Raw genomic sequence first — 26,886 nt, 5'->3', positions numbered from 1 at the left:
GATGAGGACTCAGTCTCGAATTGATATGGAACAAACGGCCCCATCGTTACTGTTCAAATCACTGTGAGGAAGTGGAAGCAGTGTGAGAAAGCATCTGGAACTGAAATTCAGATACCATAAGGGGCATAAGCAGGAGATTAATAACAGACTGGGCCATCTGACCAATCAGTGCAGAGTAGGCTCTCGGAAAGGAGCATAGACAGTATATAAACGGAAAGGAGGGGTTTAGAGAGACTGTGTCCTTTATTGAACTGTTTTAGACACTGGGAGAAAAGAGGTGATGCAACAATGTATTTTATGAGAAAATTAAAGTGTTATTTTTCTCTTGGATGCATGTAAACCTATTTTAGGAGACTTCAAAAACAAAAGTAGGAACCTTTAAAATAACATAATAGGGGCACTTTAAATATAACATATTATAAATTCAAGATAAAACAATGTGTATATAAGATTTTTATACAAATACAAATAAATATCAACACAAAAAAACATTTTCATATAAAACTTAAATAAATACAAAATAATATAAATTAACATTCCAAATTAATTTTGTAGTGTGTGTGTGTATGTATATATATATATATATATATATATATATATATACACACACACTACTGGTCAAAAGTTTTAGATCGGTAAGATTTAATGTTTTTAAAAGAAATCTCTTCTGCTCACCAAGGCTGCATTTATTTGATAAAAAAAAAAAAGTATTATTGTGAAATATTATGACAATTTAAAATGACTGTTTTCTATTTTAATATATTTTAAAATGGAATTTATTCCTCAGATGAAAGCTGAATTTTCAACATTATTACTCCAGTCTTCAGTGTCACATGATCCTTCAGAAATCATTCTAATATGCTGATTTTATGCTCAAAAAACATTCATTATCATTTTCAATGTTGAAAACAGTTGTGTACAATTTTTTTTCAAAATTCTTTGATGAATAGAAAGTTCAAAAGAACAGCATTTATTTAAAATAGAATATTTTCTAACATTATAAATGTCTTTACTGTAACTTTTGATCAGTTTAACTCATCCTTGATGAATAAAAGTATTGATTTATTTTATTTATTTCCCCCCAAAATAAAATTAAAATTCTTACTGACCCCAAACTTTTGAACGGTAGTGTTTAATGTTACAAAAGCTTTAGATTTCAGATAAATGCTGTTCTTATGAACTTTCTATTCATCATAGCATCATGAAATAAAAATGTAAATAACTGTTTTCAACATTGATAATAATCATAAATGTTTCTTGAGCATCAAATCATCATATTAGAATGATTTCTGAAGGATCATGTGACACTGAAGACTGGAGTAATGATGCTGAAAATTCAGCTTTGATCACAGGAATAAATTACACTTTACTATATATTCACATAGAAAACAGCTGTTTTAAATTGGAATAATATTTCACAATATTACTGGGGTTTTTTTGTATTTTTAATCAAATAAATGCAGCCTTGGTGAGCAGAAGATACTTCTTTTAAAAACATTAAAAATCTTACTGACCCCAAACTTTTGAACGGTAGTGTGTGTATATATATATATATTCTAAATACATTATATATTTTTACATTATACATTTTTATATTATATTTATGATATAAATGTACTAAATGCTCAATATTTAACATCAAGGCTCTTACTGTCAGTGTTGTAGAAAATTCCTAGCCAAAATTTCTGAGGCCCCTTGTAATAACGCACCAACTCGTTAATGACGAACCGGCTCTCCTCATCATCTTGAACTGTCAGAAGATCTGAAGAATTTCCTGAGAAAAATTTAAGTCTTGCTAAGCCATGCAAATGCAACCAAAGATGATCAAATCCACCCCTAGGTGGAGCTCTTGATCTAAACAATGTTAAAATGCAGTACCATTCTTTTTACAGTGATTTCTCGCGTCCTCCAGGGTCATCTTTGTCACAACATTTTTAAAATAATAGCAGCTCCCGCGAAACTTCAGCCAGCGTTCAGGACATACCACTTCATAGGAGAAAGCAATGCTTTCTGTGCGAGGACAAACAATGATATCAGTCAGATTTCAACAATTTACAAACTAATAAAATGAATCGAAAGACAGGAGGAATGGACTCACTCGGAGGAAGTATGAAGCATATCGCTCCTGATAACAGCATGTCACATTCGGCGTGTTTCCAGCGTCCATTAACATCCATGAACCCGCAGTCTCCATCTCCTTTTGGCATTTCCCAATTTGTGAACGATCCCTCACTGCCATCAGACCACTGGTGATCTATATCATCCTATGGAGATAGAGGGCGCTCTTGTTTAATACACCAATACAACTCATCATAATACATCACAATGTGATTTCAAAGCCTCCTTACATCTGTACTGTACAAGCCGATCCAGAGTCGGGCTTTAAGCCTGTTGATGAGCACATTGAGATAGGCCTGCTGATACGGGTCTGTGATCCGCACAAGTGCCGCCCCCTTCTCCAAACATGCTTTCTGGGCCTCGTACCAGCTCAAGTTGCCATGGATGATATGGTAACTGTGGTTCTTATACTCAGATGAGTCCAGAGAGGAAGCGGTGTAATAGTGCTGTGTTGGACGCTTGGTGATGTCTGAGATAAAGTAGGAATGCACAGATATAAAAAAAATTCATGTTATGAACAACCACCACCCAGCTAACAAAAATGTTCTGTTATTTCTGAATTTTCTTTGAACATTCAAAACGTCAATTAAATAAATAAAAAATTAAAAAAATTCTTGGTTATATTAACTTTAACCAAAGTTCCATTTCATAATTTTTCAAACATTATTGGAATGTTACTTTTGAATGTTTCTCTGAAAATTCTGAAACAGTCGCATTTAAAACAAAAAGTTATACTAAACTAAAACATTTTAGGGAAAAAAACTCCATGACCGATGTATAAATAATGTTTGGTCACACTTTATTTTAAGGTGTCATTGTTACAGTGCAATTATATATTAAAGTACTGTGCAATATTAATTAACTACATGTACTTACTATAGGGTTAGGGTAGGATTAGGATTTGGTTGAGGGTAAGTTGCATGTAATTATGTATAATTTACTGTTATTACTATGGTAAGGACATGTAACATATGTAACAAGGACACTAAAATAAAGTGTTACCTAATGTTTTTGTAGTAATGCTCTGGGAAGAACATTTGTTCATAACTTTTTTGAGAGAACATTGCCAGAACGTTAGCCAAAGTTCTGAGAACGTTCCCTGTTATCTGGGCAATAAAATAAAATTTTATTTTGTCTAAATAAATCAATCATTTTAAATGCAACAAGTGAATTTCAGCATCACAACAATATAATTCACAGAATAAAAAAATTACATATATTTTTTTAATCTTTAATCTTTGCTAAAGATTACATTTAACAGTGTTATTAAATTACTTGTGTTTTTAAGTTAATGATAGATGAAGGCAAAGGCAATATAAATGTACAAATTTATTAAATGCATATCCGCAATCACATAAATAATATCTACTATCGGTCGATACTAATAAATAAATAAAAACTCTCTATTGTGAAAAATCTATCTATTTCGTGATCTAAAAGGAGCCTACCTTGTGGCTTCTGGCAGACAAAGCCATAGATGCTCTCAGTACAGACGTCATCTTGCCATTCCCCTGTCATACGGAAGATGTGACTGTTGGACAGGTAAGTACAGTGATGTTCCATAGGAGATCTATAATGAGACTTCTGTAGACACACAATGAAAAAAACATTTAAAAACAGTATTGGAACCAAGTTATATTTCAAATATATTAAATCCTGAGTTTATACCTCCCAGTTATCATAGACGATTGGCTTCCCGTTGATCCATTTGGGAGAAAAACGCCCCTGTGCACCGATCCAAACCCCCGCTGACCTGCCATGAAGCAGCATGACGATGTAGGCTTCAACCATAAAGATAAAAGCCATTAAAAAAATGTCAGTTTCACTTTATTTTAATGGTCCATTTTACACATTCTGTTGACTATAAGTAACATTGCACCTACATGTCTACAAACTGTCATTCGTAGACTGTTAAATTAAGGTTAGAATAAGTTGACATGTAGTTACAAAGTTACTTATAGTCTGTATAATGTCTGTTGGAGGATCATCACAATAAAGAGATATTAAGCAGCCAGTGTACTAATACTCTAATGAGAGTTAGTTGACATCTAGTTGCAAAGTTACTAATAGTCAACAGAATGTTTAAAAGGGACCATCAATGTAAAGTGTTGGCAAAATGTCAATATAAAACAATATCGGAAACGTCATCGGAAATGAGCGTGATCTTCACCTTGTTCGATTTCATCCTCTATGGACACCAGAGATCCCGAATAGGATGAGCAGATGGACTGAGCATCCTGCCAAGTTTTCCCCTCTTCCGGACGGGCTGGGAGATGCAGAAACAGACACTGGCAACCAATCACAAACAAGCAATTCTCAATCATACAACAAAACACAAGAACCTAAAATGATCAATAAATATTTGATTTCTGAAGGTCATCTCTGAAGAAAATGGATAGAAACATACTCTGTGAAATAATTCTGGTGTGCTACTAATATCAGTTCCTTTAAAAAAGATTGATACATGTGAAAGAGAAAAGGTATGAGTCTACAATAGGAGTTAATTGTTAAATTATGTTTTCGTTGAAAAACTGCAGTGAAAAAAGTCCTGAATTTTTTAAAGCTTTATATTTTTTTCTCGTGATTACTGAGAAAACATTTATTGGATTTTGTTGTTTAATATAAGTTGTGCAGCAAAACATTTTAAATGGTACAAAAAATAGAAAATAGAAAAACATTCCAAAATACATAGACAAACCAGTAAATAAATAAATGAAGTGATACTATTTTGCAAGAGCAATATGAAAGGAATATGCACTTTGTGACTCACTGATCTAGGTTACATTCTCACAATGTGAGTGTATAGTGTATATAACCTTGTGTCCGAAGTAGAACCAGTTCTCTGGGCAGCTGCCGATATAGTGAGGCTCGAGTGGGTCCTCCACTAAAGACACCGTTCTGCGCTTGCACACGTAACCATGAGGATCTTTACAGCTTCCTGCCGACCACTGACCTGCACAACATCATCGATAAGCTGTGTTTGAGTATACTGGATAACGGTACTTGTGTGTGCTTAAAATATTGTGTGCGCATGTATTGTTTACCGGACTGAGACGACATTTGGATGCAGTTTTGGCCAGGCTTTCGGGAAAATCGACCATTTTCCCAGTTCTCAAAATCCAGAGCGGATCCATCAGTCCAACTGCAGGACACACACATAAAACACACAAATCCCAACATGAAGTCTGCTTCATACTGTACAGTATTTTCCTCTTATGCTCAGCTTTCTTTTTTTTAAAGGTGAAGTGTGTGATTTCTGTAATACTTGCTGACCAATTGCAAAAATACTGTTATCTTGATAAATTAACTTGAGAAAAATAAAATAATTTTTTAAAGAATAAATAACATTTCTCCTGTTTCTTTCTGCCTTTATGTTTCACTTATTATATAACAATAAATACATAAATAAGTCAAATGATTAACTTAATTCTACTATAAAAGAGCCTCATTATGGAAGTTAAAGAAAGGCACCTGAGGCCATTGTGATCGCTGTTAGCAGACAAACCAATCCACCAATATTTAGAGTCCTAAAAACAAAGACACAAACAAAGATGTTATTTTATATACATACATATAGTTAGTATATTTATTTATGTATAGTACACACACACACTACTGTTCAAACGTTTGGGGTCAGTCCATTTTTTCTCTCGTTTTTTGTCTCTTATGCTCACCAATGCTGCATTTATTTGATCAAAAATACAGTAAAAAATTTAATATTGTGAAACAAATATTAGTTCAAATATATTTTATTAGAATATATTTTCAAGTGCAACAACATGCTTCTCTAATAATTCTCTGCTTCTCATCGTGGCCGCATTACCACCTCGGCTGTGCATTATTTTCTGATAATTTAATGGCCCGTCGTCAATTATCCCATACAAAAGTGACAGTAAAGACTTTTATTTTAATTTTTTATTATCCTTTATTTTTCCAGGAAGGTCCCATTGAGATTAAAAGAAATCTCTTCCTCCAGGGAGTCCTTTTGTATGGGATAATTGACGACGGGCCATTAAATTATCAGAAATTAATGCACAGCCGAGGTGGTACTGTGGCCACGATGAGAAGCATAGAATTATTTCGCTTATACTATGGTTACCACACCTCAAAACATTGTTCAGATGATGTATTTCAAGACATTGGTCAGGAGAGATTAAGCATATGTGACTCTGGACTACAAAATCAGTAACATGGGTAAATTTTTTTCAATGGAGATTTATACATCATATGAAAGCTGAATAAACAAGCTTTCCATTGATGTATGGTTTGTTAGGATATGACAATATTTGGCCGAGATACGACTATTGAAAATCTGGAATCTGAGGGTGCCTAAAAATCGAAACATTGAGAAAATCTCCTTTAAAGTTGTCCATTTATGTTTGCGATTGTGCTGCATTCACTCACAAAAATAAATGTTTTATATATTTACAGTAGGAAATGTACAAAATATCTTCATGGAACATGATCTTTACTTAATATCCTCATGATTTTTGGCATAAAAGAAAAATCGATAATTTTGACCCAAACAATGTATTGTTGGCTATTGCCACAAATATACCCGTGCGACTTATGACTGGTTTTGTGATCCAGGGTCACATATGTGAATTACTTGAGTCTGTTTGTCTCTCCACAGTGTTCGGCAGCAGCGTCTACTAATAGCAAAATTGTACGTTTATCTGCTTCAAAAACAGCGCCATTATTAAATTGCTAGTGAGAAATGTCATGTAGCTTTTAAGTTGCTACACTATTTAACTGATAAAATCATCAGATTTCTGTGCGAGTGTGTGTCCGTACTGTATGTGTGTGCGTTTAAGTGGGAGAGAGAGCGAGAGAAAGAGAGTCCTTACATAAAACGTAATTTTGAGGCCAAAAACATGGAAATAATTTGTCGTTTTTATCCTATTGTTTACTAGATTTATTTGCTCGGTCAGTGTCGTTGTGGGTTTTGGTTCTGTAGTCTGTAAGGACCTTTGAAATAACTGAAATCATTTGGTGAAGTGATATGGAACTGTAATGCGGTAAAATCCAGCCTGGAACTACTTTAGCCTTGCGTTTCCCTGAAAATAATTGCACATCTTAGAACGTTTGTCAACCAATCAGATTCAAGCATTCAACAGCCCCGTAGTATAAGATCACTTTAATGCATCCCTGCTAAATAAAAGTATTAAATTATTTTCTTTTTTTAAACTTCCTGAGCCCAGACTTTTGAACGGTCCATAAGTAAATCACTAAATAATAACCTTTATGCGTTCTCTGATGAAGTTCAGTTCCTCGCTAGAGTGAACAGAGAGAAGATCAGCGCCCATCATCTTACAGGCGAAGGCGACGGCCTCCCAGGGAAACGGCTTACTGGCAAAGTAATATTCAGCTCCACGGAAAAACACCCATGGGTCATGTTCTGCACCGTAAACAAAAACAAATGTCATCATCATCAACATCATAAGTGAGTCTTTATAGTATTTACCTGTACTGTACTTACGGTCGCTGTACCAGTACGGCTTCACCAACTCCACACCTGAGGAAAAACACCTACATTTCAACAATTAATTTCTATTTCAGTGCAGTTTTATGGATGTTCTTCATGCTTAAAAGACAAGATATTATTATCTTGATATCATTAATATGAAAAAAACATATTATTGTTATTATTAATAATATAAATCAGAGACCATGACTAGACCTCTTTCAATGAAATACAAAATAATTACAATTAAAATTGGAAATTTAAGAATGTCTAAGCTAAGGCCGGGTTGCATAAACCACTAAGACTAGTCATCCAATTTTTTTCTGTACATACATTTTTAAGTCAGTTACATAAAAACGTAGATCGGTCTAAATTGATACCGAAAAGTAAGACTGATTACCCCAAACTTACTGCTAGTTGGTCATTCTAGTTCTTCAGACACAGTCTTAACTTAATGGCTGTTTATGCAACTGGCCCCTGGTCTTTTCAGCAGGATGATAATGAAATTTTCATTAAATATTTGAAATGTATATCCATACATCCTAAACACAAACCTTTAGGGACCTTGCAAATCCACTCATATTTGGAGTCACATGAGTGGGCCGTGAGAGTGTTTGTGAGGTCACTGTACACAGCACACATGTGAGAGTCCACTTCATTCATATCCTCAAAGAACGATGTCACCACCTACAGAATGGTATGAATATGACAATTGTTTAAAATAACTAAAGCTGATGAACTGATTCCTCCGTGATAGTCTGTTTTTCTAAATAGATTTGCTGTCTTTTATCTTTGCATGTGGATAATACACTCAAACATATCCAAATCACTCGACTCTCTGCTTTTTCGTTTCCTGGCTTTTTTGTTTGTTTCTCTTTTTTTCTCTGAATTCTTACCGGCGTGCCATCTGACCACTCCCAGGCTCCCTCGGACCTAGGGTTTCTCTTAGTAAAGCCCACCCAAAACCAGCGACCCTCTGTACTGAAAAGAGACAAAAAGAAAAGGAAAGAGAGAAAAAAATAAGTAAATAAATAAATTGGTGCAGTTAATCGATTAATCGCGATAAATCTCATCTAACATAAAAGTTTATATATATATATATATATATATATATATATATATATATATTCATGTGTGTGTGTGTGTGTGTGTGTGTGTGTGAGTGTAACTTTTATGTTAGATGCGATTAATTGCGATGAATCAACTTTACAGCACTAAAATAAATAAATAAAATTTAAAATTGCACAAAAAAAAAAAAGAAGTAATTCACTATATTTTTTTTATCAATTATTATACACAGTGCACTAATAAGGCTACTTGTCAAAATTGGAGACAAAAAAAATATATCCAGATACAGTGGGGTCCAAAAGTCTGTATTTTGTTTGGTTAGTTTATTTTGCCTATAAATAATTCAGAACCTTAAATATTTATTTACTTAATATTTAAACCTTTCAGGTTTAAACTACATATTACATCCTTTTTTTCAATGTGGTCTTGAGAGATATGTTATATATAATGCCCACTTACATAGACTACCATATACAATTTTGGGGTCAGTAAGATTTTTTTGTAATAAACACTTTTATTTTTGCACTATGTATATATACAGTATACACCCACACTAGTATCGATCAAAAGTGAGAGTAAGACATTTAAAATGTTACAAAAGTTACAAAATTAACTTTTTATTTATCAAAGAATCCTGGAAAAATGCTAATTAAGCAATATATTAAGAAGCACAACTGTTTTTAACATTGATAGTAATAATGTTCTTCTATTTTGATATATATTAGTATAAATTAAGATCATATCTGGATTTAAATTGAAATATAAAAGTTATTTTAAAATGTAATATTATTTCACAATATTACTGTTTTTCAAATAAATACTGTTAATGCAGACTTTAAGAGACTTCTTTAAAAAAAAAAAACATTTAAAAAATCATACCAAACCTTAAAAAATTGCTTATAAACCCCCACCTGTCGTATGGGGCGCCGTTTGTAAAGTGTCTCATGCTGAAAATAACAGCAACATTTTGTCACATTTAGCTTCAAACAATGTTGTATTTAACTGGTATGAATTTTTGACGGTCACTTTTTAGCACATTTACAACAATATTTGTCAACTTAGAGATATTTTAAATAGTTAAATCTAAATATTAAATGTTACACCTAAATGTTAAATGTTAAATCTAAATGCTAAATCTAAATGTTAAATCTAAATGCTAAATCTAAATGTTAAATCTAAATCTAAATCTAAATGTTAAATCTAAATATTAAATCTAAATCTAAATGTTAAATCTAAATGTTAAATCTAAATCTAAATGTTAAATCTAAATCTAAATGTTGAATCTAAATCTAAATGTTAAATCTAAATCTAAATGTTGAATCTAAATGTTTCGGGTGAAACTAAATATTTAACTAATATGCAAAATCAAAATGCCGGTAACCGGAAGTGCCAAAATAAAAGCTCGAGGAGGTCAGTATGTGTTTATAGCATGGTTTATAGTGTCAAATAACGAATAAAAACCATCTCATCCGAGGAAATGGACTCTTGGACATGGATTATCGTGATAATAACTACCTAAAATAATAAACACATTTGGAGAAACTGTATTTGAAGAGTAGGCTAGTGTCACTTTAATGAAAAGTGCGGGACTTATGACTTTGCAGCCATAACAGCCAGCCACGAGGGGGCTCACTTTGACTGAATGTCATGTCATCACTCTCATCACGAAACTCTACAGTTTCTCCAAACGTGTTTATTATTTTAGGTAGTTATTATCGTTATATTATCGTTATTATTATGAGATGGTTTTTATTCGTTATTTGACACTATAAACCATGCTATAAACACACACTCAAGCTTTTATTTAGATTTAGATTTAACATTTAGATTTAGATTTAACATTTAGATTTAACATTTAGATTTAACATTTAGATTTAACATTTAGATTTAGATTTAACATTTAGATTTAGATTTAATATTTAGATTTAACATTTAGATTTAGATTTAACGTTTAGATTTAACATTTAGATTTAGATTTAACATTTAGATTTAACATTTAGATTTAGATTTAACATTTAGATTTAGATTTAACATTTAGATTTAGCATTTAGGTGTAACATTTAATATTTAGATTTAACTATTTAAAATATCTCTAAGTTGACAAATATTGTTGTAAATGTGGTAAAAAGTGACCGTCAAAAATTCATACCAGTTTTTTAAACATTGTTTGAAGCTAAATGTGACAAAATGTTGCTGTTATTTTCAGCATGAGCCGCTTTACAAACGGCGCCCCATACTGTCGTGGGTAAACGTGTAAACCAACCTTTCGAACATCGTGGAAAGGAGATATTTGACAAAAGTCTGATCTTCATTGTGATGGAAACTGGCCAGATCAGCACCCAAAGCCCGGCAGAAGAACTGAGCCTCGGTCCAGGTGCGCTGCATCAGGATCTTCTCACTGTGATACACCTAAACAACAAACAAACAGATCATGATCCAACAGATGAACTGCAGTAACATACTAAATATTAAGTAAACAATGGGTAAAATTGTATCAAAGCAAGATTATGAGCATGCAGTTACTCTCTATTATTGATTTATGATTATATACTCTCTGCACCTTGTAACAGTGAGACAGGCTTTTGCGGCTCTCCCATCCTTTCGGACATGGTGCATTTATATCTATGTGTGGCACAGGCATCAGGGTGTCATGGTTGTCGTCCACTTCCTGTTTGCATACAGCCAGGGCCTTAAAGGTCTGACAATTTTTCACCTCCCAGTGACCCAGTGCTTGACCTCCAGACATCACCACACACCCCCCACTACTCACTGCAGGCAGAGGGAGAGACCATCAAATAAAGCCTGTTTGTGCCTGCTAGCCCAGGTTTATGATGGTAACTGTTTTAAGGGCTTACCTGGCTGGTGTCGGTTCCAGTTGTTGTAGTTGAGGGGTGTTGACGAACCGTTCAGGGTCAGCCAGCGGTACTCTCCGATTCTGTCCTTGTCCTGTAGGGCTGTCCAGTAGGATTGGGAGTCTGAACCTCCCGTTTCCCTGATCAGGCTGTTTAGAAAGGCCTGCTCAAACCTGCCATAGAGAAACCACACACTCCAACTGTGATGAATGTATCTGCTTCTTTCATGTTGTAAACATCGTAATTATCCTTGTATAGTAAGCATTGCCTGACTCAGCTACTCATTTGAGGTTAACACTATATGAAACGCGTTACCTGGTTATTCCAGGTTGGTTTATGATCCTGGGAAGTTCCATTAGTTACATAAACTACCATTTAGAAGTTTTTTTTAAGGGAGTTAATACATTTATTCATCAAGGATGCATTAAATTGATCAAAAGTGACAGATATTTATAAAGTTATAAAATATATTTCAGTCACACTTTAGATTAGGGTCCAATTCTCACTATTAACTAACTATTAACTACGACTTTTGACTTAACAAACTCCTAATTACTGCTTATTAACAGTTAGTAAGGTAGTTGATAAGTTTAGGTATTGGGTAGGATTAAGGGATGTAGAATATGGTCATGCAGAATAAGGCATTAATATGTGCTTTATAAGTACTAATAAACAGCCAAAATCCTAGTGATTTACATGCTAATAAGCAACTAGTTAATAGTGAGAATTGAACCCTAAAGTGTTACTGATATTTCTAGTTCAAATAAATTCTTTAATATTCATCAAAGGATCCTAAAAAATGTATAATGGTTTCCCAAAAAATATAAAGCAGCACAACTGTTTGTAACATTTAATATAATAAATGTTTGCTGGCCAGAAAATCAGCATATTAGAATGATTTCTGAAGGATCATGTGACATTGAAGACGGCTGAAAATTCCGCTTTGCCACCACAGGAATAAATACACTTTAATATATACTAAAATAGGAAATAGTTATTTTAAATTGAAATAATATTTAAAAATATTAGTGAGAAAAATACAGCCTTAGTGAGCATTAGAGACTTAAATAAAATAAAAATTACACATCCCTTACTTTCCCCCAAAATAGTAAATACAAAGTGATTTTGTTCAGAATAAAATAGACATTCTAGGTAATTTCATATTTCATGTTTTATTTAATACACTCGCCAAGCTAATGTAGCAAATACAAAAGTAACATGTGTTAGTTGTTTAATTGACTAAATTCTACTCGATTCAAATTGAGTACAAACTAATTTACCACCTTTCATGTTAGCGCTTACTCTGATCAAAACCAACAGAATTCCATCCAGACGTTTTCTACATACCTGCTTTCTACAGTAACAAGAGGAGATTTGCAGTAATATCCTTTCACTGCATTCTCAAACGTCTGCTCCTGATCTGTGATCTTATAACACCAGTTGTCTTTCCTTCTCCAGTCCTGCACATGCACACAATAAGCAAACTTTAAATAGATTCAGCAAGGCCTTTAACTGATATACAGATATACTAATCATATCAAATGAAAACTTGAAAGAACACAGTAATATTAACATGCTGAGATATAAATGAATGCAAAACAGATTTTCCTCACAAAACCTGATTGTTATGGTTTGTAGCGTGTAGTATAGGAATAGGATTAATATGTCATATGTAGTGTGGACTACAAAGTAAGTCTACTAACAATGTGCAAATTAAAGAACAGATGCAGCCATGTCAAGTGCAAAAAGGGTTAAGACATGCTTTCATTTTACTCTCCTCCCATAAATGTAGTGTCTGAAAGGGAAACTCCAACAAATGAGTATGCAATAAGGTCAGTCACAAAAATAACTTTGCCCATGCCCTTTCATCGCCAATTTTTCACAGCATGTAGTAAATCCTCACAGTAGTTTATCTTTAGGGTTTGCGCTGGTGCAAGCTGATCTGGCTCATACTCTGGTGTGACTTTCTGAGAGAAAAAATACGGTATATAATACTACTTATACTATAAATAGTGCATGGTTCATAGTAAACGCAGGTAATTTGGTATGCAGCATTAGCTTCAGTGGCATCTGGCAGTGTTTTCACACCTGTTTTCCATTGACCCTGAGTCCAATGGCCTCAATTCAGTGTCCTTCATATAACCTGGACCAGATTGAAACAAGCATTTTAACAGCTACAAACATACACAGTCGAGTACCTGATGCTGAACTTTGAACCTTTTTATTCAAGATCAAGATTTTAGGTTAAAACCGATATGAAAGAGAAAGTGGTTTTTTGCCTTTAGTAGAATACAAAACCATTTCAGTAGATACAGTACAAATAAACGGTTGTTCGTCACATACAGTATGAGATCAGTAAGTGTGGGTGTGTGTGACACATGAGCGTTCACTAGCACGTGTGCATCTTTGAAAAGTGCCCTTTCTCTGTTTGGCCATATCCGTCACGTTCGTCCTTCTCGTAGCCGTCTTGTTTCATGGCCAGCAAAAGCAGAAAACAGAGCGACAGAGCAGATCTGAATCAGTCTGTTGTTCTCCGGCCGTGACCCGCTCTAACCCTCGCTGACGGCCGCTCCGACCTCTAGACACACAGCCTGTCTGCCCTCCTCACCCCACACAAAGCACATCTTAAGCACAACAAATCAGAAATGCCGGAAAACGGATGGAATGAGAGTGACGGTAATTAGATTGACGGGAAAAAGTTCGGTATTGGAGGTTTTTTGTTAGGACCTCCACTCATTCACTGCATTTTATTCATGTTTCTCACGCAATGTATTGGGAATGACATGGTAAATGTGTGTGTATGACGGTTCTGGGGAACTTTTGGTTCTGTTTTTTTGTTCTTGCTGTGCTTTAATTATGAAATATGAACTTCAATTATATTAGTGGCCAAGAAAAATCTACTTTATTCTATATAGTGGTGGATCACTTTATCAATTAATCATGCAAAAAACAAAAACAAAATCAGCAAAAAATTAATGATGGGTGGCAAATACACCTACGGATAATGTTGAGCAAACTACTCCAAAACTACTCTTTCTCTTTCTCTCTTTATAAAATGAATGGTTTGAATGATTCAGAATAAATCACTAACCAATTCAGGATATTTACAGTAACCTACTGTATATTGTGAGTGAATCACTCACTGAAAAGGACTGACTCAAAAAAATGAATCATTTGTGAATTGACATCAGTTTTATTTTGGTATTACCAGTACAGTACTTTAGTATACCATTATTGTAATGGTCACCAGCTAGAGTGCCCTTGAGAGCCACCAGAGGATCCGAATATTGTCATTCCCTCACAAACTACATCTCCCATAATTCTCTGCCTGGACTCATCAGCGCTCATTGTTTTCAGATGTGTCTCATTACCTTGTTTAACTCACACTATAATAGCCTGGTTTTCACATTTATTCCCAGCGAAGTCTTGTTCAGTGTTACACTGCAATTCTGAGCATTCTCCCTGGTTTCATGTCTCTTGGTTTTTGGATTTCTTGAATGTTCCGTGGATTTTGCCCGTGTTCCCTGCCTAGTTGTGTTTGTTTGTCGTATGGACTGCCTGCCTGTGTTTGACCTTGCCTGTACTTTGGTTTACCCTGTTCAATAAATACTGCATTTGGATCCTCAACCTTCGTGTCTCAGAGCAGTTTGTGACAATTATAGTATTTATCAATATTTTAATATATTTTAATATATATATATATATTATATATATATATATATATATATATTTAAAGCTAATAATTGAGCTTTTATTTGTATATTTAAATTTTTCATTTAATTTTTTTAAATTAATTTATGTACTTTCTATTAGTTCTTTTTTATATATATATATATAGCTTTAATTTATTTTCATTTTTAGATTAGTTTTATTAATTTTAGAACATCGACAAACTTTTTTATTTCAATTAGTTGCCAAGGCAACATTTCATTTAAGTTTTTCAAATAATATTTATTATTTTATTTCCGCTTTATTTCAATTACCAAAAAAACGTTTTTATTTTTTTTATTTTTTGTTAACAATAACAACACTGATAGACATCAAAAGTTCTGATTCAACACAGCTTGCAAAAAATACCAGACACATGAAAAACATACAGCTATTGTATTCTCTATCAAAACATAAGCAGAAATGATTTTATGACGTGTGAGTGTGTTTGTTACGTTCTCACCTCTGGACATCCTTCATCCCATTCTCCAGCAGGACGCTGAGGCACAAGACCTGACGCCTTACAGATCGCGGCATACTGCTCTTCACACTCCGCAAACTGCCATCTGCCTTCCTAAAACACACACACACACACACACAATAAGTCTTTCATCAAGCACAGAAGAAAATTCAGAACGACCAGATCTGTCACTTGACCTGCTGGTTTACTACTGTGACTAACTGGTGACTGTGCATCTGATCACCCAGGATAACGTTTCCATGCAGTGACTGTCTCTGAAATCAGATCTCGTCGTGTTCATCCAACACACAGTTGCTGTATGAGTTATGGGGTGATTATGGACACGTGCTTCCTATATGACCACATACTATGTGCTCGGTTTATGACATTAATCTGATCTCTGACCCTTTGAACTCACCTTCGAGTCCGCTGTAACACAGATGCGCTTGTCGCCATGTTGATGGGAAGGCTCCTGAGAGGACCAGGATGTGAATGTGACAGGAGAGTTGTCTGACCATTGGACTGCTGGAAGTTTAGCCTCCTTGTGTAAGCCGATCCACACCTTAGAGTTGGATCCTGACACAACCAATTACATATTGTGATCACTGTGACTTTAATAAATGGCACTATAAAGTGAAAAACATCCAGCCAACCATTCGAGAGAAGTTTCAGCAGCAGTTCCTGTTGGGAGAGGGAGTGGACGCTGACCAGCTCTGCCTCAAGAGACTTGCATGCGCTCAAAGAGCCGTCCCAGCTCGACTTCTTCTCCAGGTACCGGTAACAAAACCCATTGTGGTCCAACCAATCGTCAGGACAAATCGTCTCCTTATATTGCCAGTTATCTTGAAGACAAACAGACAGAGAGAAGATTTTAAAATAAATACTACAGTATAGACTACCGTTCAAAAGTTGGGGTTGGAAAGATTTTTTTATGTTTTTGTACAAAGTCTCTTAAGCTATTTGAGGCTGCATCAATTTGATCAGAAATACAGTAAAAAAAAAAAAAGGTAAATTGTAAATTTTTTGAAAATTGTATTCTTGTGATGACAAAGGTGAATTTTCAGCAGCCATTACTAGTCTTCAGTCACATGATCCTTCAGAAATCATTCTAATATGCTGATTTGAAACATTTGTTATATGATTATCAATGTTGAAAACCGTTGTGCTGCTTATTTTTGCTGAAACCTTTTATAGACTTTTTCCAGGATTCTTTGACGACTAGACAGTTCAAAATAATTTGTTTGAAATAAAAACATTTTGTAATATTATAAATGTATTTACTGTCACTTTTGATCAATTTAATGCATCCTTGCTGAATAAATATTTTTTTATATATTTTTTTATATTAAGAAACCCAAACTTTTAATGGTAATTTTTTGCCAAAATAATAGGGCTGCATTAATAATACATTTCTGGCCAATATCTTTTTTTATTTTTTTTTATTGAATCAATAATTGTTTTCAAGTTAGAAATAATTTGCTGATATCAAAATAAAAAATAATAATAAATGAAAATGAAAATCAATCCATTTTTGTTCATGTCAAATCAATTTCTGAATGAATGAAATGAATGGATGAAATGAAAAAATGAATGAAAAAGTGTTTGAATGAAAGACCTTAGTACAATTATATAAGAAATCGCTCTTCAAGAAATAGTGATCCTAAAAGGGTCAAATCTTTGTTGTATATATATATATATATATATATATATATACACACTGCCTGGCAACAGTTTTTCTAACCCTAATTGTTGGAGTGTGTAGCTTTTCATTTCTTAAAAAAAACATTTAGGAAGACACAATCATGGCCATTTTCCATGACAATGTCAAGATTCATCAGGCTCAAATTGTTAAAGAATGGTTGGGAGGGAGCATGAAAAATCATTTTAGAACATGAATAGGCTCCTCTGAGTCCAGACCTTAAATTTATTGAAAGTCTTTGGGATGTGCAGGAGGAGACTTTCCAGAGTGCTTGACTTGCATTGTAAATACAAGATCTTGACTGAAAATTGATGCACCTCTTGATGGAAATAACATCACAACATTGTATAGAGAATAATCTTTCAAAAACAACTGCCTTCAGTAGTACTACTAATTTATATAATATACTGTATATATAGAGTTTTGGTATCAAGCCAACCCTTGTAAGGAAAGGACTGATTTTTATACTGTTGCAGATGACCCCGACCGTTTCTATATTTACGCACACACTGTGAGAATGTGTGTGTTTGTGTGTGTTTGATAGCCAGGGCCAGTAGTTCAGACTCTAGATGAGCCACAGCTGTTGTGCCTTTGAACAAATCTCAGGCCACACCCACATTCTTCTCTTCCAACCAATCACAATCAATGCTGACCATCATGGAAACAATAGTCCCTGGTCTGTCTGACAGCGTGCTCATTCCCTCAATAATGAGCACTGGAAAATGACACACTTTTTACGTAATACTGGTTGTTGCATGCTGAGGCTGAAGCTTAAACTAGACAAAACTTGATAAAACCAGGTGGATGGAGAGTCTGGGAAAAGTCAGACATGTTGGAGGGAAAGACAAAGGCTATTAGAAACGGATGGATGGACGGACAAAAAAGCTGGATTAGTGAAAGGAAGGATGAATAAGCAGTCAGATAACTCATCTCTTTACCAAGCGGCTCGGCATTCCGGCTGTAGTTGGTGGTTTTCTTGCAGATGTAGGGCAAGGCTGACTCACAGGACAGACTCTGCCAGGAACCCTGCGATGAGTTAAACACCCCACACTGCTGGTTCTGCTGCACCGGCGTGGAGGTCAGATCTGGACAGATGAATAAACAGCGAATAGGGCATTTAATAGGTAATACTGCCCATGAAGAACAATTCTTCTACTTAAAAACATAAGCCAGCTATACCTGAGGTATGATTGACAAGAGCCAAAGGAGATCCATCAGACCATTGCCATCCCCCATGCTGACTGAGATGGTTTAATCCAATCCAGACCATTACACCCATATCTGAGAGTCTTTCTGGTGGAACAACAATGATGCATCAATGAAACACTTCCATGAAACACAGCATGTTAGGAAAAATGTTTGAGCTCATCTTTTCCATGCAATAGTGGATGGAAATTTATAGTGCTAAGCTGCAACAAAACAACCAAAAGCACCATACAAGTTGTCCATGCAACTAGTAAATGTATCTTATGACTTAAGAAGACTGGGTATCAAATGTTGGGAGTCAGATGGACTACTTTTTTGTTTTGCTTTTTGTCCTTTTTTTAGAGCAAGACAGTTTAACTAGCCATATCACCACAGGTCAAAGGTTTGGAATAATTAATAATAATAATAATAATTGGAATAATTTTAGAAGTATCTTATGCTTACCAGGGCCACATTTATTTGATAAAAATGTAGTATATGATGTATATTGGATATTTGTTTGTCTCTTATTGTTTTCCTCCATTGTGTTATAATGAACATCCTGCATTTGTATCTCTCTTTTTTATTATTATTATTTGGTTTTGTTTGTGTTTTTTCCTTGGTTTGTGTGCAACACGCTGGTTGTTTTTAATTGATGTGGACATGGTTGAAATATCAATTTAAAAAAAATGTGATTAAAAAAAACAGTAATATTGTGAAATATTATAAAAAATTTAAATTATTGTTTTCTATTTTAATGTATTTTAAAATGTATTTTATTCCTGTGAGGGCAAAGCTGAATTTTCATCATCATTACTCCAGTCTTCAGTGTCACATGATCTTTCCGAAATCATTCATTTGCTGATTTGATATTATTATCAGTGTTGAAAACAAGGAAACAGTGATACTTTTTTTTCACGATTCTTTGATGAATTGAAAGTTCAAAAGAACAACATTTCTTTTGTAACATAATAAATCTTACAGTAACTTTTGATAAATTTAATGTGTCCTTGCTAAATAAAAGTATTCTTTTCTCTCATGTTTTAAAAATCTTTCTCATACCAAACTTTTGATTGGTAGTGTATCACGGTTTCCACAAATAATTAAGCAGTAATGCTGTTATCAACATTAATAATTGCGCACAAAATCATATTAGAATGATTTCTGAAGGATCATGTGACTCTGAAGACTGGAGTAATGGTGCTGAAAATTCAGCTTTGCCATTGCAGAAATAAATTACATTTTAAAAACATTCGAATAGAAAATAGTTATTTTAAACTGTAATAATATTTCACAATATTACTGTTTTACAGAATGTTTCTTCAAATAAATGTAGCATGTGAGCAAAACAATAAAAAGTCTTAATTATTCCAAACTTTTGACTAGGAGTGTACTTTCCTTCAATGGAAAAAGATCTTCTTTTGTGTATCACAAGAAAAAATTAATACAAGTTTAGAAGGACAAGGTGGTGAGTTAATGATAACAAAAGTTTAATTTTTTAAGTGAATGTATCCTTTAACTAAACTAACATGACTTTCTTAAGGGGCTGGTATAATGCCCTTTTAACAAGATGTAAAATAAGTCTGTGATGTCCCCAGAGTGTGTATGTGAAGTTTTAGCTCAAAATACCCCACAGATAGTTTTATATAGCATGTTAAAAAAATGCACCGTTTTGTGTCTGTTCCTTTAAATGCAAATGAGCTGCTGCTCCCAGCACAGAGGGCGGAGCTTCAACAGTGTGCACTCACACAGACATGCACTGAAAATTTCAAACTTTTAGCCTTTTATGTTCAAACCGGATTCAGACAATAATGGAGAGACTCAAGAAGAAGTGACAACATGTAGAAGCAACAGGATATTTCTGAATGGTTAGTTGATGAATTTATGTAGCTTATGTTTAGTTACCTTCTAGTCAGTGATTAGCATATTCTGTCTTGATAATCTATAAATCATGTTCAGGGGGCGGGGTTTATGTAAATTTTAGGGTTGGTGATGTCACTAACCCTTAAGGAATATTGTGCAGTCCCTACCAGCCGTTTGTTGCAGTCCTTAAAAAGTTATTTCTTTAAAAGCAAATATCTCCCTTTGCTTTGAACTTTGAGCATTGTAACTTTGCAGATGTTGTTTACGCTCAAACAGCAACATTACACACTAACTAAAGTTAGAAAAGTGAAATCATAATCAACCACCCCTTTAAACTTGCTTCACCAGACAGACCATGCTCATAGACCATCTCCACCAGCTAAATGTAGCTGGCAAACACAATGGCTATGTTAGTTATCCACCAGTCAGACCAAACCCAAACCAGCATAAACCAATGCATGTCAGCAAAGAAAGACAAAGAAATGATGTCAAAATAATCTGAATGTGCAAACATTTGAGCGTGTGTATACCTCTGATATAGCTCTGTTCACTGGACTGTGTGATGGACAGAAGACTCCCACCCTGTGCTTGGCAGGAAGTAAGAGCTTGACTCCAGGTGAGGATGGAGTACAAGTTAAACTGGTAGCAGGCATTCAGCTCCGGATGGCTCTCCCAGAATTCATTGCAGCCTGTCACTGAAGAAAACACACATAGATAGGCTTTATTTGGTTCCTTTAGTTAGTATCCACTCAAATACACTACCATTCATAAGGTTGGGGTCGGGAAAGTTTTTGAAAGAAGTCTCAACAAAGCTGCATTTATTTGATCAAAATAAAGTGAAAATGTAATATTGTAGAATATTTTTTACAATTAAAAATAATTGTTTTCTATTTTAATCATTTCAAAATATTATTTATTCCTGTGATGGTTAAGCTGAATTTTCAGCATCATTAACTCCAGTCTTCAGTGTCACATGATCCTTTAGAAATCACATGTTGATTTGGTGCTCAAGAATCATTTATTTGTATTGTCAATGGTAAAAACAGTTGTTCTGCTGAATATCCTTGTGGAAACCATGATAGAAATCTTTTGTAACATTATAAATGCCATTACTGTAACTTTTGATCAATTTAACTGAATAGAAATATTAATTTCTTTCAAAAAAAATTTTGTTTGACCACAAACTTTTGAATAGTAGTGTATAAAAAGGAAAACATGTATATTTAAATTAATTAGTACATGGTTTTACCTGAATTGGGGCAAAAGCCCCATTTCTCATCTTGATCATAGTGGTTTGTGGTGGCACACCAGAGGTGACGGTCCTCTCTGCCCTCAGAGGTACAATCCCAGAACCATTTATTGTTGTATTTGAAAGGTATGGAGCAGGTCATGCCATGGGAGTTTCCCTGTAGTGTGTGGATGTCTGCCAATGGCAAGAGAACAACAGTTACAGAACACGTAGAATCTGTCTGACTCCGGCCACATCAAATAAACCTCATCAAACTATCCACTGAATGCACAAGTTTGATAGTGGTCAACCAAAATGGGGCATCGGTTTAGCGTTGATACAGATATCTAGAGAGCGGGTTGTGACAGCAATTTAGTTTAAGTTTAAAGGGGTGGTTGATTATGATTTCACTTTTCTAACTTTAGTTAGTGTGTAATGTTGCTGTTTGAGCATAAACAACATCTGCAAAGTTACGACGCTCAAAGTTCAAAGCAAAGGGAGATATTTGCTTTTAAAGAAATTGCTTTTTAAGGACTACAACAAACGGCTGGTAGGGACTACAGGACATTCCTCCCGGGTTAGTGACATCACGAACACTAAAATTTACATAAACCCCTCGGGAACGTGATTTAAAGATTATCATGACAGAATATGCTAATCAATGACTAGAAGATAACTACACATAAGCTACATAAATTCATCAACTAAACATTCAGAAATATCCTGTTGCTTCTACATGTTGTCACTTCTTCTTGAGTCTCTCCATTATTGTCTGAATCCGGTTTGAACATAAATGGCTAAAAGTTTTTGACATTTTCAGTGCATGTCTGGGTGAGATAACGGAAGCTGCTAAGATCAAGCTCTTGAAGCTCCGCCCTCTGTGCCGGGAGCAGCAGCTCATTTGCATTTAAAGGGACAGACACAAAAAACTGTGCGTTTTTTCTCACCCTCAAAAAGTGACAATTTTAACATGCTATATACAAATATCTGTGGGGTATTTTGATCTAAAACTTCACATACACACTCTGGGGACATCAAATACTTATTTTACATCTTGTGAAAAGGTCATTATACCACCCCTTTAAGTTCTGCCAAATCAAAGTCCTGTGGTGCAACCAACATACAAAACCATGCAGGAAAAGACACATAAAACAGGAAATTACCCCGCTGACCATCATGTCTTTTTATCAAGGTCCCTTCAAATATCAAATAAACGTATTTAGTTTGTTTGTTTCGGCAATGCAAAGTTAGATCAGATTATAAAATGCCATGTGGTGATTAATGATTTGTGAATAAATAATGAATAAAAAAAAATGTAATAATAATTTGCACACTCACATGTACTCAAAACGTAAGAAAAATATGTTATTACTTTTTACTTTATGGTTACACTGATTCAATAAACTGAAACTTTTCTTGAAAATTATGTAAAAGTTTTTCAGAACCATACGAAATCAACAAGGACCACAAGGAGTACATTTCTAAGAACTTGGTACATGTGTGGACGCTAATATAGTTATCGTTAAATAGTTATTATCCGTGGTGTGAACACTCCTTTAAACTAGATTTTTACTTTTGCTTTATCACGGACACTCGTATTTGTAACTGATCCTAGTTTGAAAAAAAAAAAAGTGTCTGAAGACATCTTGCCTTCGTACGGGTAAGCACACGGCCCTTCACCAGCCGCCCCATAAATCCTCCACTGTTGCAGAACGGCTTTCTTTACCACCACTTTTGAGTCCACCACCGCTAGCTTACTATTCATCGCTCCGTACAACATGCTTCCCCCACAGCGCCACCACATGGTTGAGAGGGAAACATCACACTCAAAGATGCCAACGACATGCTGCTGCTTGGTTGTGTTGATCCCTAGACATCGATTGGTGCCCAGATTGTAGAGACGGTGCCGGGACACCCATTTCCAAAGCAGGGAGGCAGACGGGGGGTCACAGCTGGCCAGAGATAGACCGGACGAGTCTGCTGAGAGGCAACCATCCTGCGATACACTTTCCAACCGGAAAACTCCTTTACCTGAGTCACACAAACACAGATATTGAATATGGCAGCTTTCGAATAGGTCAAGCTAAAGCATATTTTCTTGTCGTATCGAATACATTTGGGAGATGTCAGGCCCTAGGGTTTTTTGACCAGTGGGAAAAGCCTTTCTTTAGGAGTATTATATAGCCATTTACATGCAGGGCCATGTTAGATTATAAAGGCAAGTGATATTGGAGATTCTAAGCCTTTCAGAGGCACTGAGGTATCAGACAGGTCTGATTATGCAGCGAACAGATAGAAAGATAGAGCTGCTCTCTCCAGTTTCACCTCCACAAAATGGGGCTTAATATTTCAGAGTTCTCAGAGTCGTCAGGGCTGAGGGTCTTTTGTGGGCGTTGACACGAAAGAGTAATTGAAGACACAGGCCAAAGACAAAGATATTCTCAAACAGTCGAACACACACAGAGTGTTCTAAAACTTCAAGGGGAAGTTACGCATTACACTCGCCATATGTCTGAGTCGGAAAGTATATAGGAAGTATAGGATTTTCTTGTGCCTGTGCTGGGAATGGGAACAGTATTGTTGTTTTTTTTCATCTGCAATGTTTTAAAATATGTTAATAAAATGGCTTAGTCTTCACACAACACCGTTTTAAATATAGCTGAAGATCTTTACACATTTTTAAAATGGAAAAGATTAGATTCACAGTGAGTTTTACTTTAAAATGTAGTGCCTTACCTGGAATTTTTTAAGGACACAAATATTTCCTAGAGTTGTCTTACCTTTTTTTTTCTATTTTATTTTAATTTTGTTTATTTTTGACACTTTTATCTTACTTGTTTTCAGTACACTTAGTGTGTCCAATCCTGTTTCTTCTGAGGTATACAAAGGAAGATATTTTGAAACATTTGTTTTGGGGTCCAGTGTTGTTTTGGGCCCCATTGACTTTCATTCTATGAACAAAAACAGTGGAACATTCTTATATCTTCATTTGTGTTCAACAGACACATAAAAGGCTCATTTTTGGGTTACAGTGTCCTACTTTACCTAAATTCCTCTTGAAACAAAATTGAAAGTGTTCCACGACCCTAAATATCTCAGTGACAGATAAATTATTTGCTATGTGAGATCATTATACTCTGGAACTGCAAGACCCAAACGGGGTATTTCGAGCGTGTTGTTACCGGTCTGAGTGAGCGAGGGTGTAGGTGTGTGTTTTTGAATGTGCTGCTAACCTCATCTGACCCTGTTTATAACAAGTGGGGTGACTCATAACAATGCTGGTTCCCAAGTAAATGTATACCTGGAATGCAATGCTAGTCACTTTGGATTAAAGCATCTGCCAAATGCATGAATGTAAATGTAAATGCACTGGGACTGTAACGAATCAGGCTGTTGGACAAACTTCAGAAACCCACTGTGTCCTTCAGCAGGGGTCTCGTGACATCCTGTTTATTAGAGGGAGAAGTTATGCAGTATTGTACTGTACTCTATTATCCACAAGATTTGCTTCATTTTTAGTCTTTAATGTATGTATGTTTTGTATTCTTGTAAAGCAAAGAAAAAAATGGAATCTAGACAGACAGACAGACAGACAGACAGACAGACAGATAGATAGATAGATAGATAGATAGATAGATAGATAGATAGAATTTTTTTTTTATTTATTGATCTATTTTTTATTATTATTTTATAAAGTTATTTTCTCTGCAGTGGTTTTGTATGTTAAATTATCAAACTAGACTATAGCAAAAAGTCACCATGGTAGATTATAACTGAAAAGTTGAACTGTGTTCTTAACAAATGGGTAGCCTATGTGTCAATGTATTCTGGGGCAAGTTGTCACGTTATTAATTTAACAATGAAATTTGTTGGTCAATTCAATGATTGGATATCTTTGTCCTTTTACAGTTTTGTAGAATGTAAAATTCCATTGTGAAACATAGCCTAGCCTATTCTGTTTGCTATAAGGTCATGTTGTCACAAAGGTCAACGTGTGTTCAATAAAATGTATTTTTTTGGAAATGGCCACTCAGAAAAAAAATAAAAAAATAAAAATCCTTAGTTTTATTTAAAAATGTTGAGTGTACTTTGAGTTCCGTCCAAATTCTCTGTTGTATCATGTGATGAGCAGCCGCCTATCGGTTTGTTTGTGTGCAGTTAACTTTCACTAAAACAAGTTAAATGGGCAACAGTTGTGCAAGTTTTAAAAACACATTACTAAACATATTTTGTATAATCTCCTGCTTGAGACTGAAATAATAATCTGTGCAGGTTTATCTCAGACGAGGAATGACACACTACGGCGAGTCTTTCATAGAGAAGAGCTGGACTATGCGCTCTACATACTAATGTAATTTGCAGAGCACAGCACACTTAATCTACACGATAAACTCTTGATCCTGACCTAACCCACGCGCTCATGCCATCGCGCAAAGTAGCGTTTCAGTAAGAAATATGTCGCGCAGGCCGATTCCACTTACTGTACAGCTCGAGAAGCTGAGTTTTGTTCCAAACTTCAGTTATGTTCGACGCTTCCACAGCAGCACAATCGAAGTTGACATAAAGCAGCATATAAAGGACATAAAGCGCTTCATGGAAGCGAATACGAAGAGTTTGACTGTATCCTTTCATTTCCATTGGAGTTGCGCGCGCCGCATAGACTGCAGCCTGTTTTTCTCCACACTTTCCGCAAGTTTTTAGGTTCTTTACGTCACTGGTCTCTGTATGAGGCAATAAAAGGCAAAATATTTCTCTCTTCTTACAGCTCGTCTGCTCTGAAGGCGACGCGACCAGATTAGAAGCGTTTTTTTATTTTATTATTCCCGTTGAGTCGCGTCACTCGCGTACAGTTTTTTTTTTTCTTGTAATCGAGCATTTGGCAAGAAAGTAGCCTAAGTATAGCAATACTTCTATTGAATGTTCAATTAAATGTACAGATTGTTTTAAATCACTGCACTGCAAAATGCGGCACAGAAGCTGCATCTGAAGTGGCTTATATCCTACGAAAAATGACCTAATATTTAATGCTGCACGACTCGTCATCATAATTGTATTTACACATGAATTACAAATGCAGAAATAATATTTTGAATACAATGTTACTTCGACACACTAATCCCTGGCTGAATACTTGAGTTGTTACATTGAAACAAGCATTTTCTCTTAAGCTGCTTTGAAAAATTATATTGTGAAAAGCTATATACAAATAAGCTTGAACTGAATTGAATAAATATGATCTTA

General features: G+C 34.9%; 1 protein-coding gene across 1 annotated transcript in view; it reads right to left on the bottom strand.

The window, feature by feature from the left end:
- The window catches only part of pla2r1 (phospholipase A2 receptor 1), a 32,437-nt gene extending 5,619 nt beyond the window's left edge, over positions 1-26,818 (bottom strand). Inside the window, exons 1-27 of the mRNA XM_082156196.1 lie at positions 26,127-26,818; positions 23,296-23,676; positions 21,667-21,840; positions 20,948-21,112; positions 18,549-18,662; positions 18,308-18,454; positions 16,324-16,512; positions 16,089-16,246; positions 15,674-15,784; positions 12,850-12,962; positions 11,506-11,675; positions 11,211-11,419; positions 10,914-11,059; positions 8,479-8,563; positions 8,137-8,269; positions 7,598-7,633; positions 7,359-7,516; positions 5,590-5,645; positions 5,163-5,260; positions 4,935-5,071; positions 4,289-4,406; positions 3,787-3,899; positions 3,567-3,702; positions 2,349-2,587; positions 2,099-2,264; positions 1,879-2,010; positions 1,652-1,774 (exon numbers count right to left, since the gene is read on the bottom strand). Of these exons, the coding sequence (XP_082012322.1) occupies positions 1,652-1,774; positions 1,879-2,010; positions 2,099-2,264; positions 2,349-2,587; positions 3,567-3,702; positions 3,787-3,899; positions 4,289-4,406; positions 4,935-5,071; positions 5,163-5,260; positions 5,590-5,645; positions 7,359-7,516; positions 7,598-7,633; positions 8,137-8,269; positions 8,479-8,563; positions 10,914-11,059; positions 11,211-11,419; positions 11,506-11,675; positions 12,850-12,962; positions 15,674-15,784; positions 16,089-16,246; positions 16,324-16,512; positions 18,308-18,454; positions 18,549-18,662; positions 20,948-21,112; positions 21,667-21,840; positions 23,296-23,676; positions 26,127-26,283 (3,964 nt within the window). The 5' untranslated portion in view covers positions 26,284-26,818. The remainder of the gene's footprint in view (positions 1-1,651; positions 1,775-1,878; positions 2,011-2,098; positions 2,265-2,348; positions 2,588-3,566; positions 3,703-3,786; positions 3,900-4,288; positions 4,407-4,934; positions 5,072-5,162; positions 5,261-5,589; positions 5,646-7,358; positions 7,517-7,597; positions 7,634-8,136; positions 8,270-8,478; positions 8,564-10,913; positions 11,060-11,210; positions 11,420-11,505; positions 11,676-12,849; positions 12,963-15,673; positions 15,785-16,088; positions 16,247-16,323; positions 16,513-18,307; positions 18,455-18,548; positions 18,663-20,947; positions 21,113-21,666; positions 21,841-23,295; positions 23,677-26,126) is intronic.
- Between the last annotated feature and the right edge of the window lie 68 nt (positions 26,819-26,886).

This window comes from Leuciscus leuciscus (assembly GCF_965113295.1).
Source record: "Leuciscus leuciscus genome assembly, chromosome: 23".
Classification (NCBI taxonomy): domain Eukaryota; kingdom Metazoa; phylum Chordata; class Actinopteri; order Cypriniformes; family Leuciscidae; genus Leuciscus; species Leuciscus leuciscus.
This window is presented reverse-complemented; position numbering and strand designations above follow the sequence as displayed.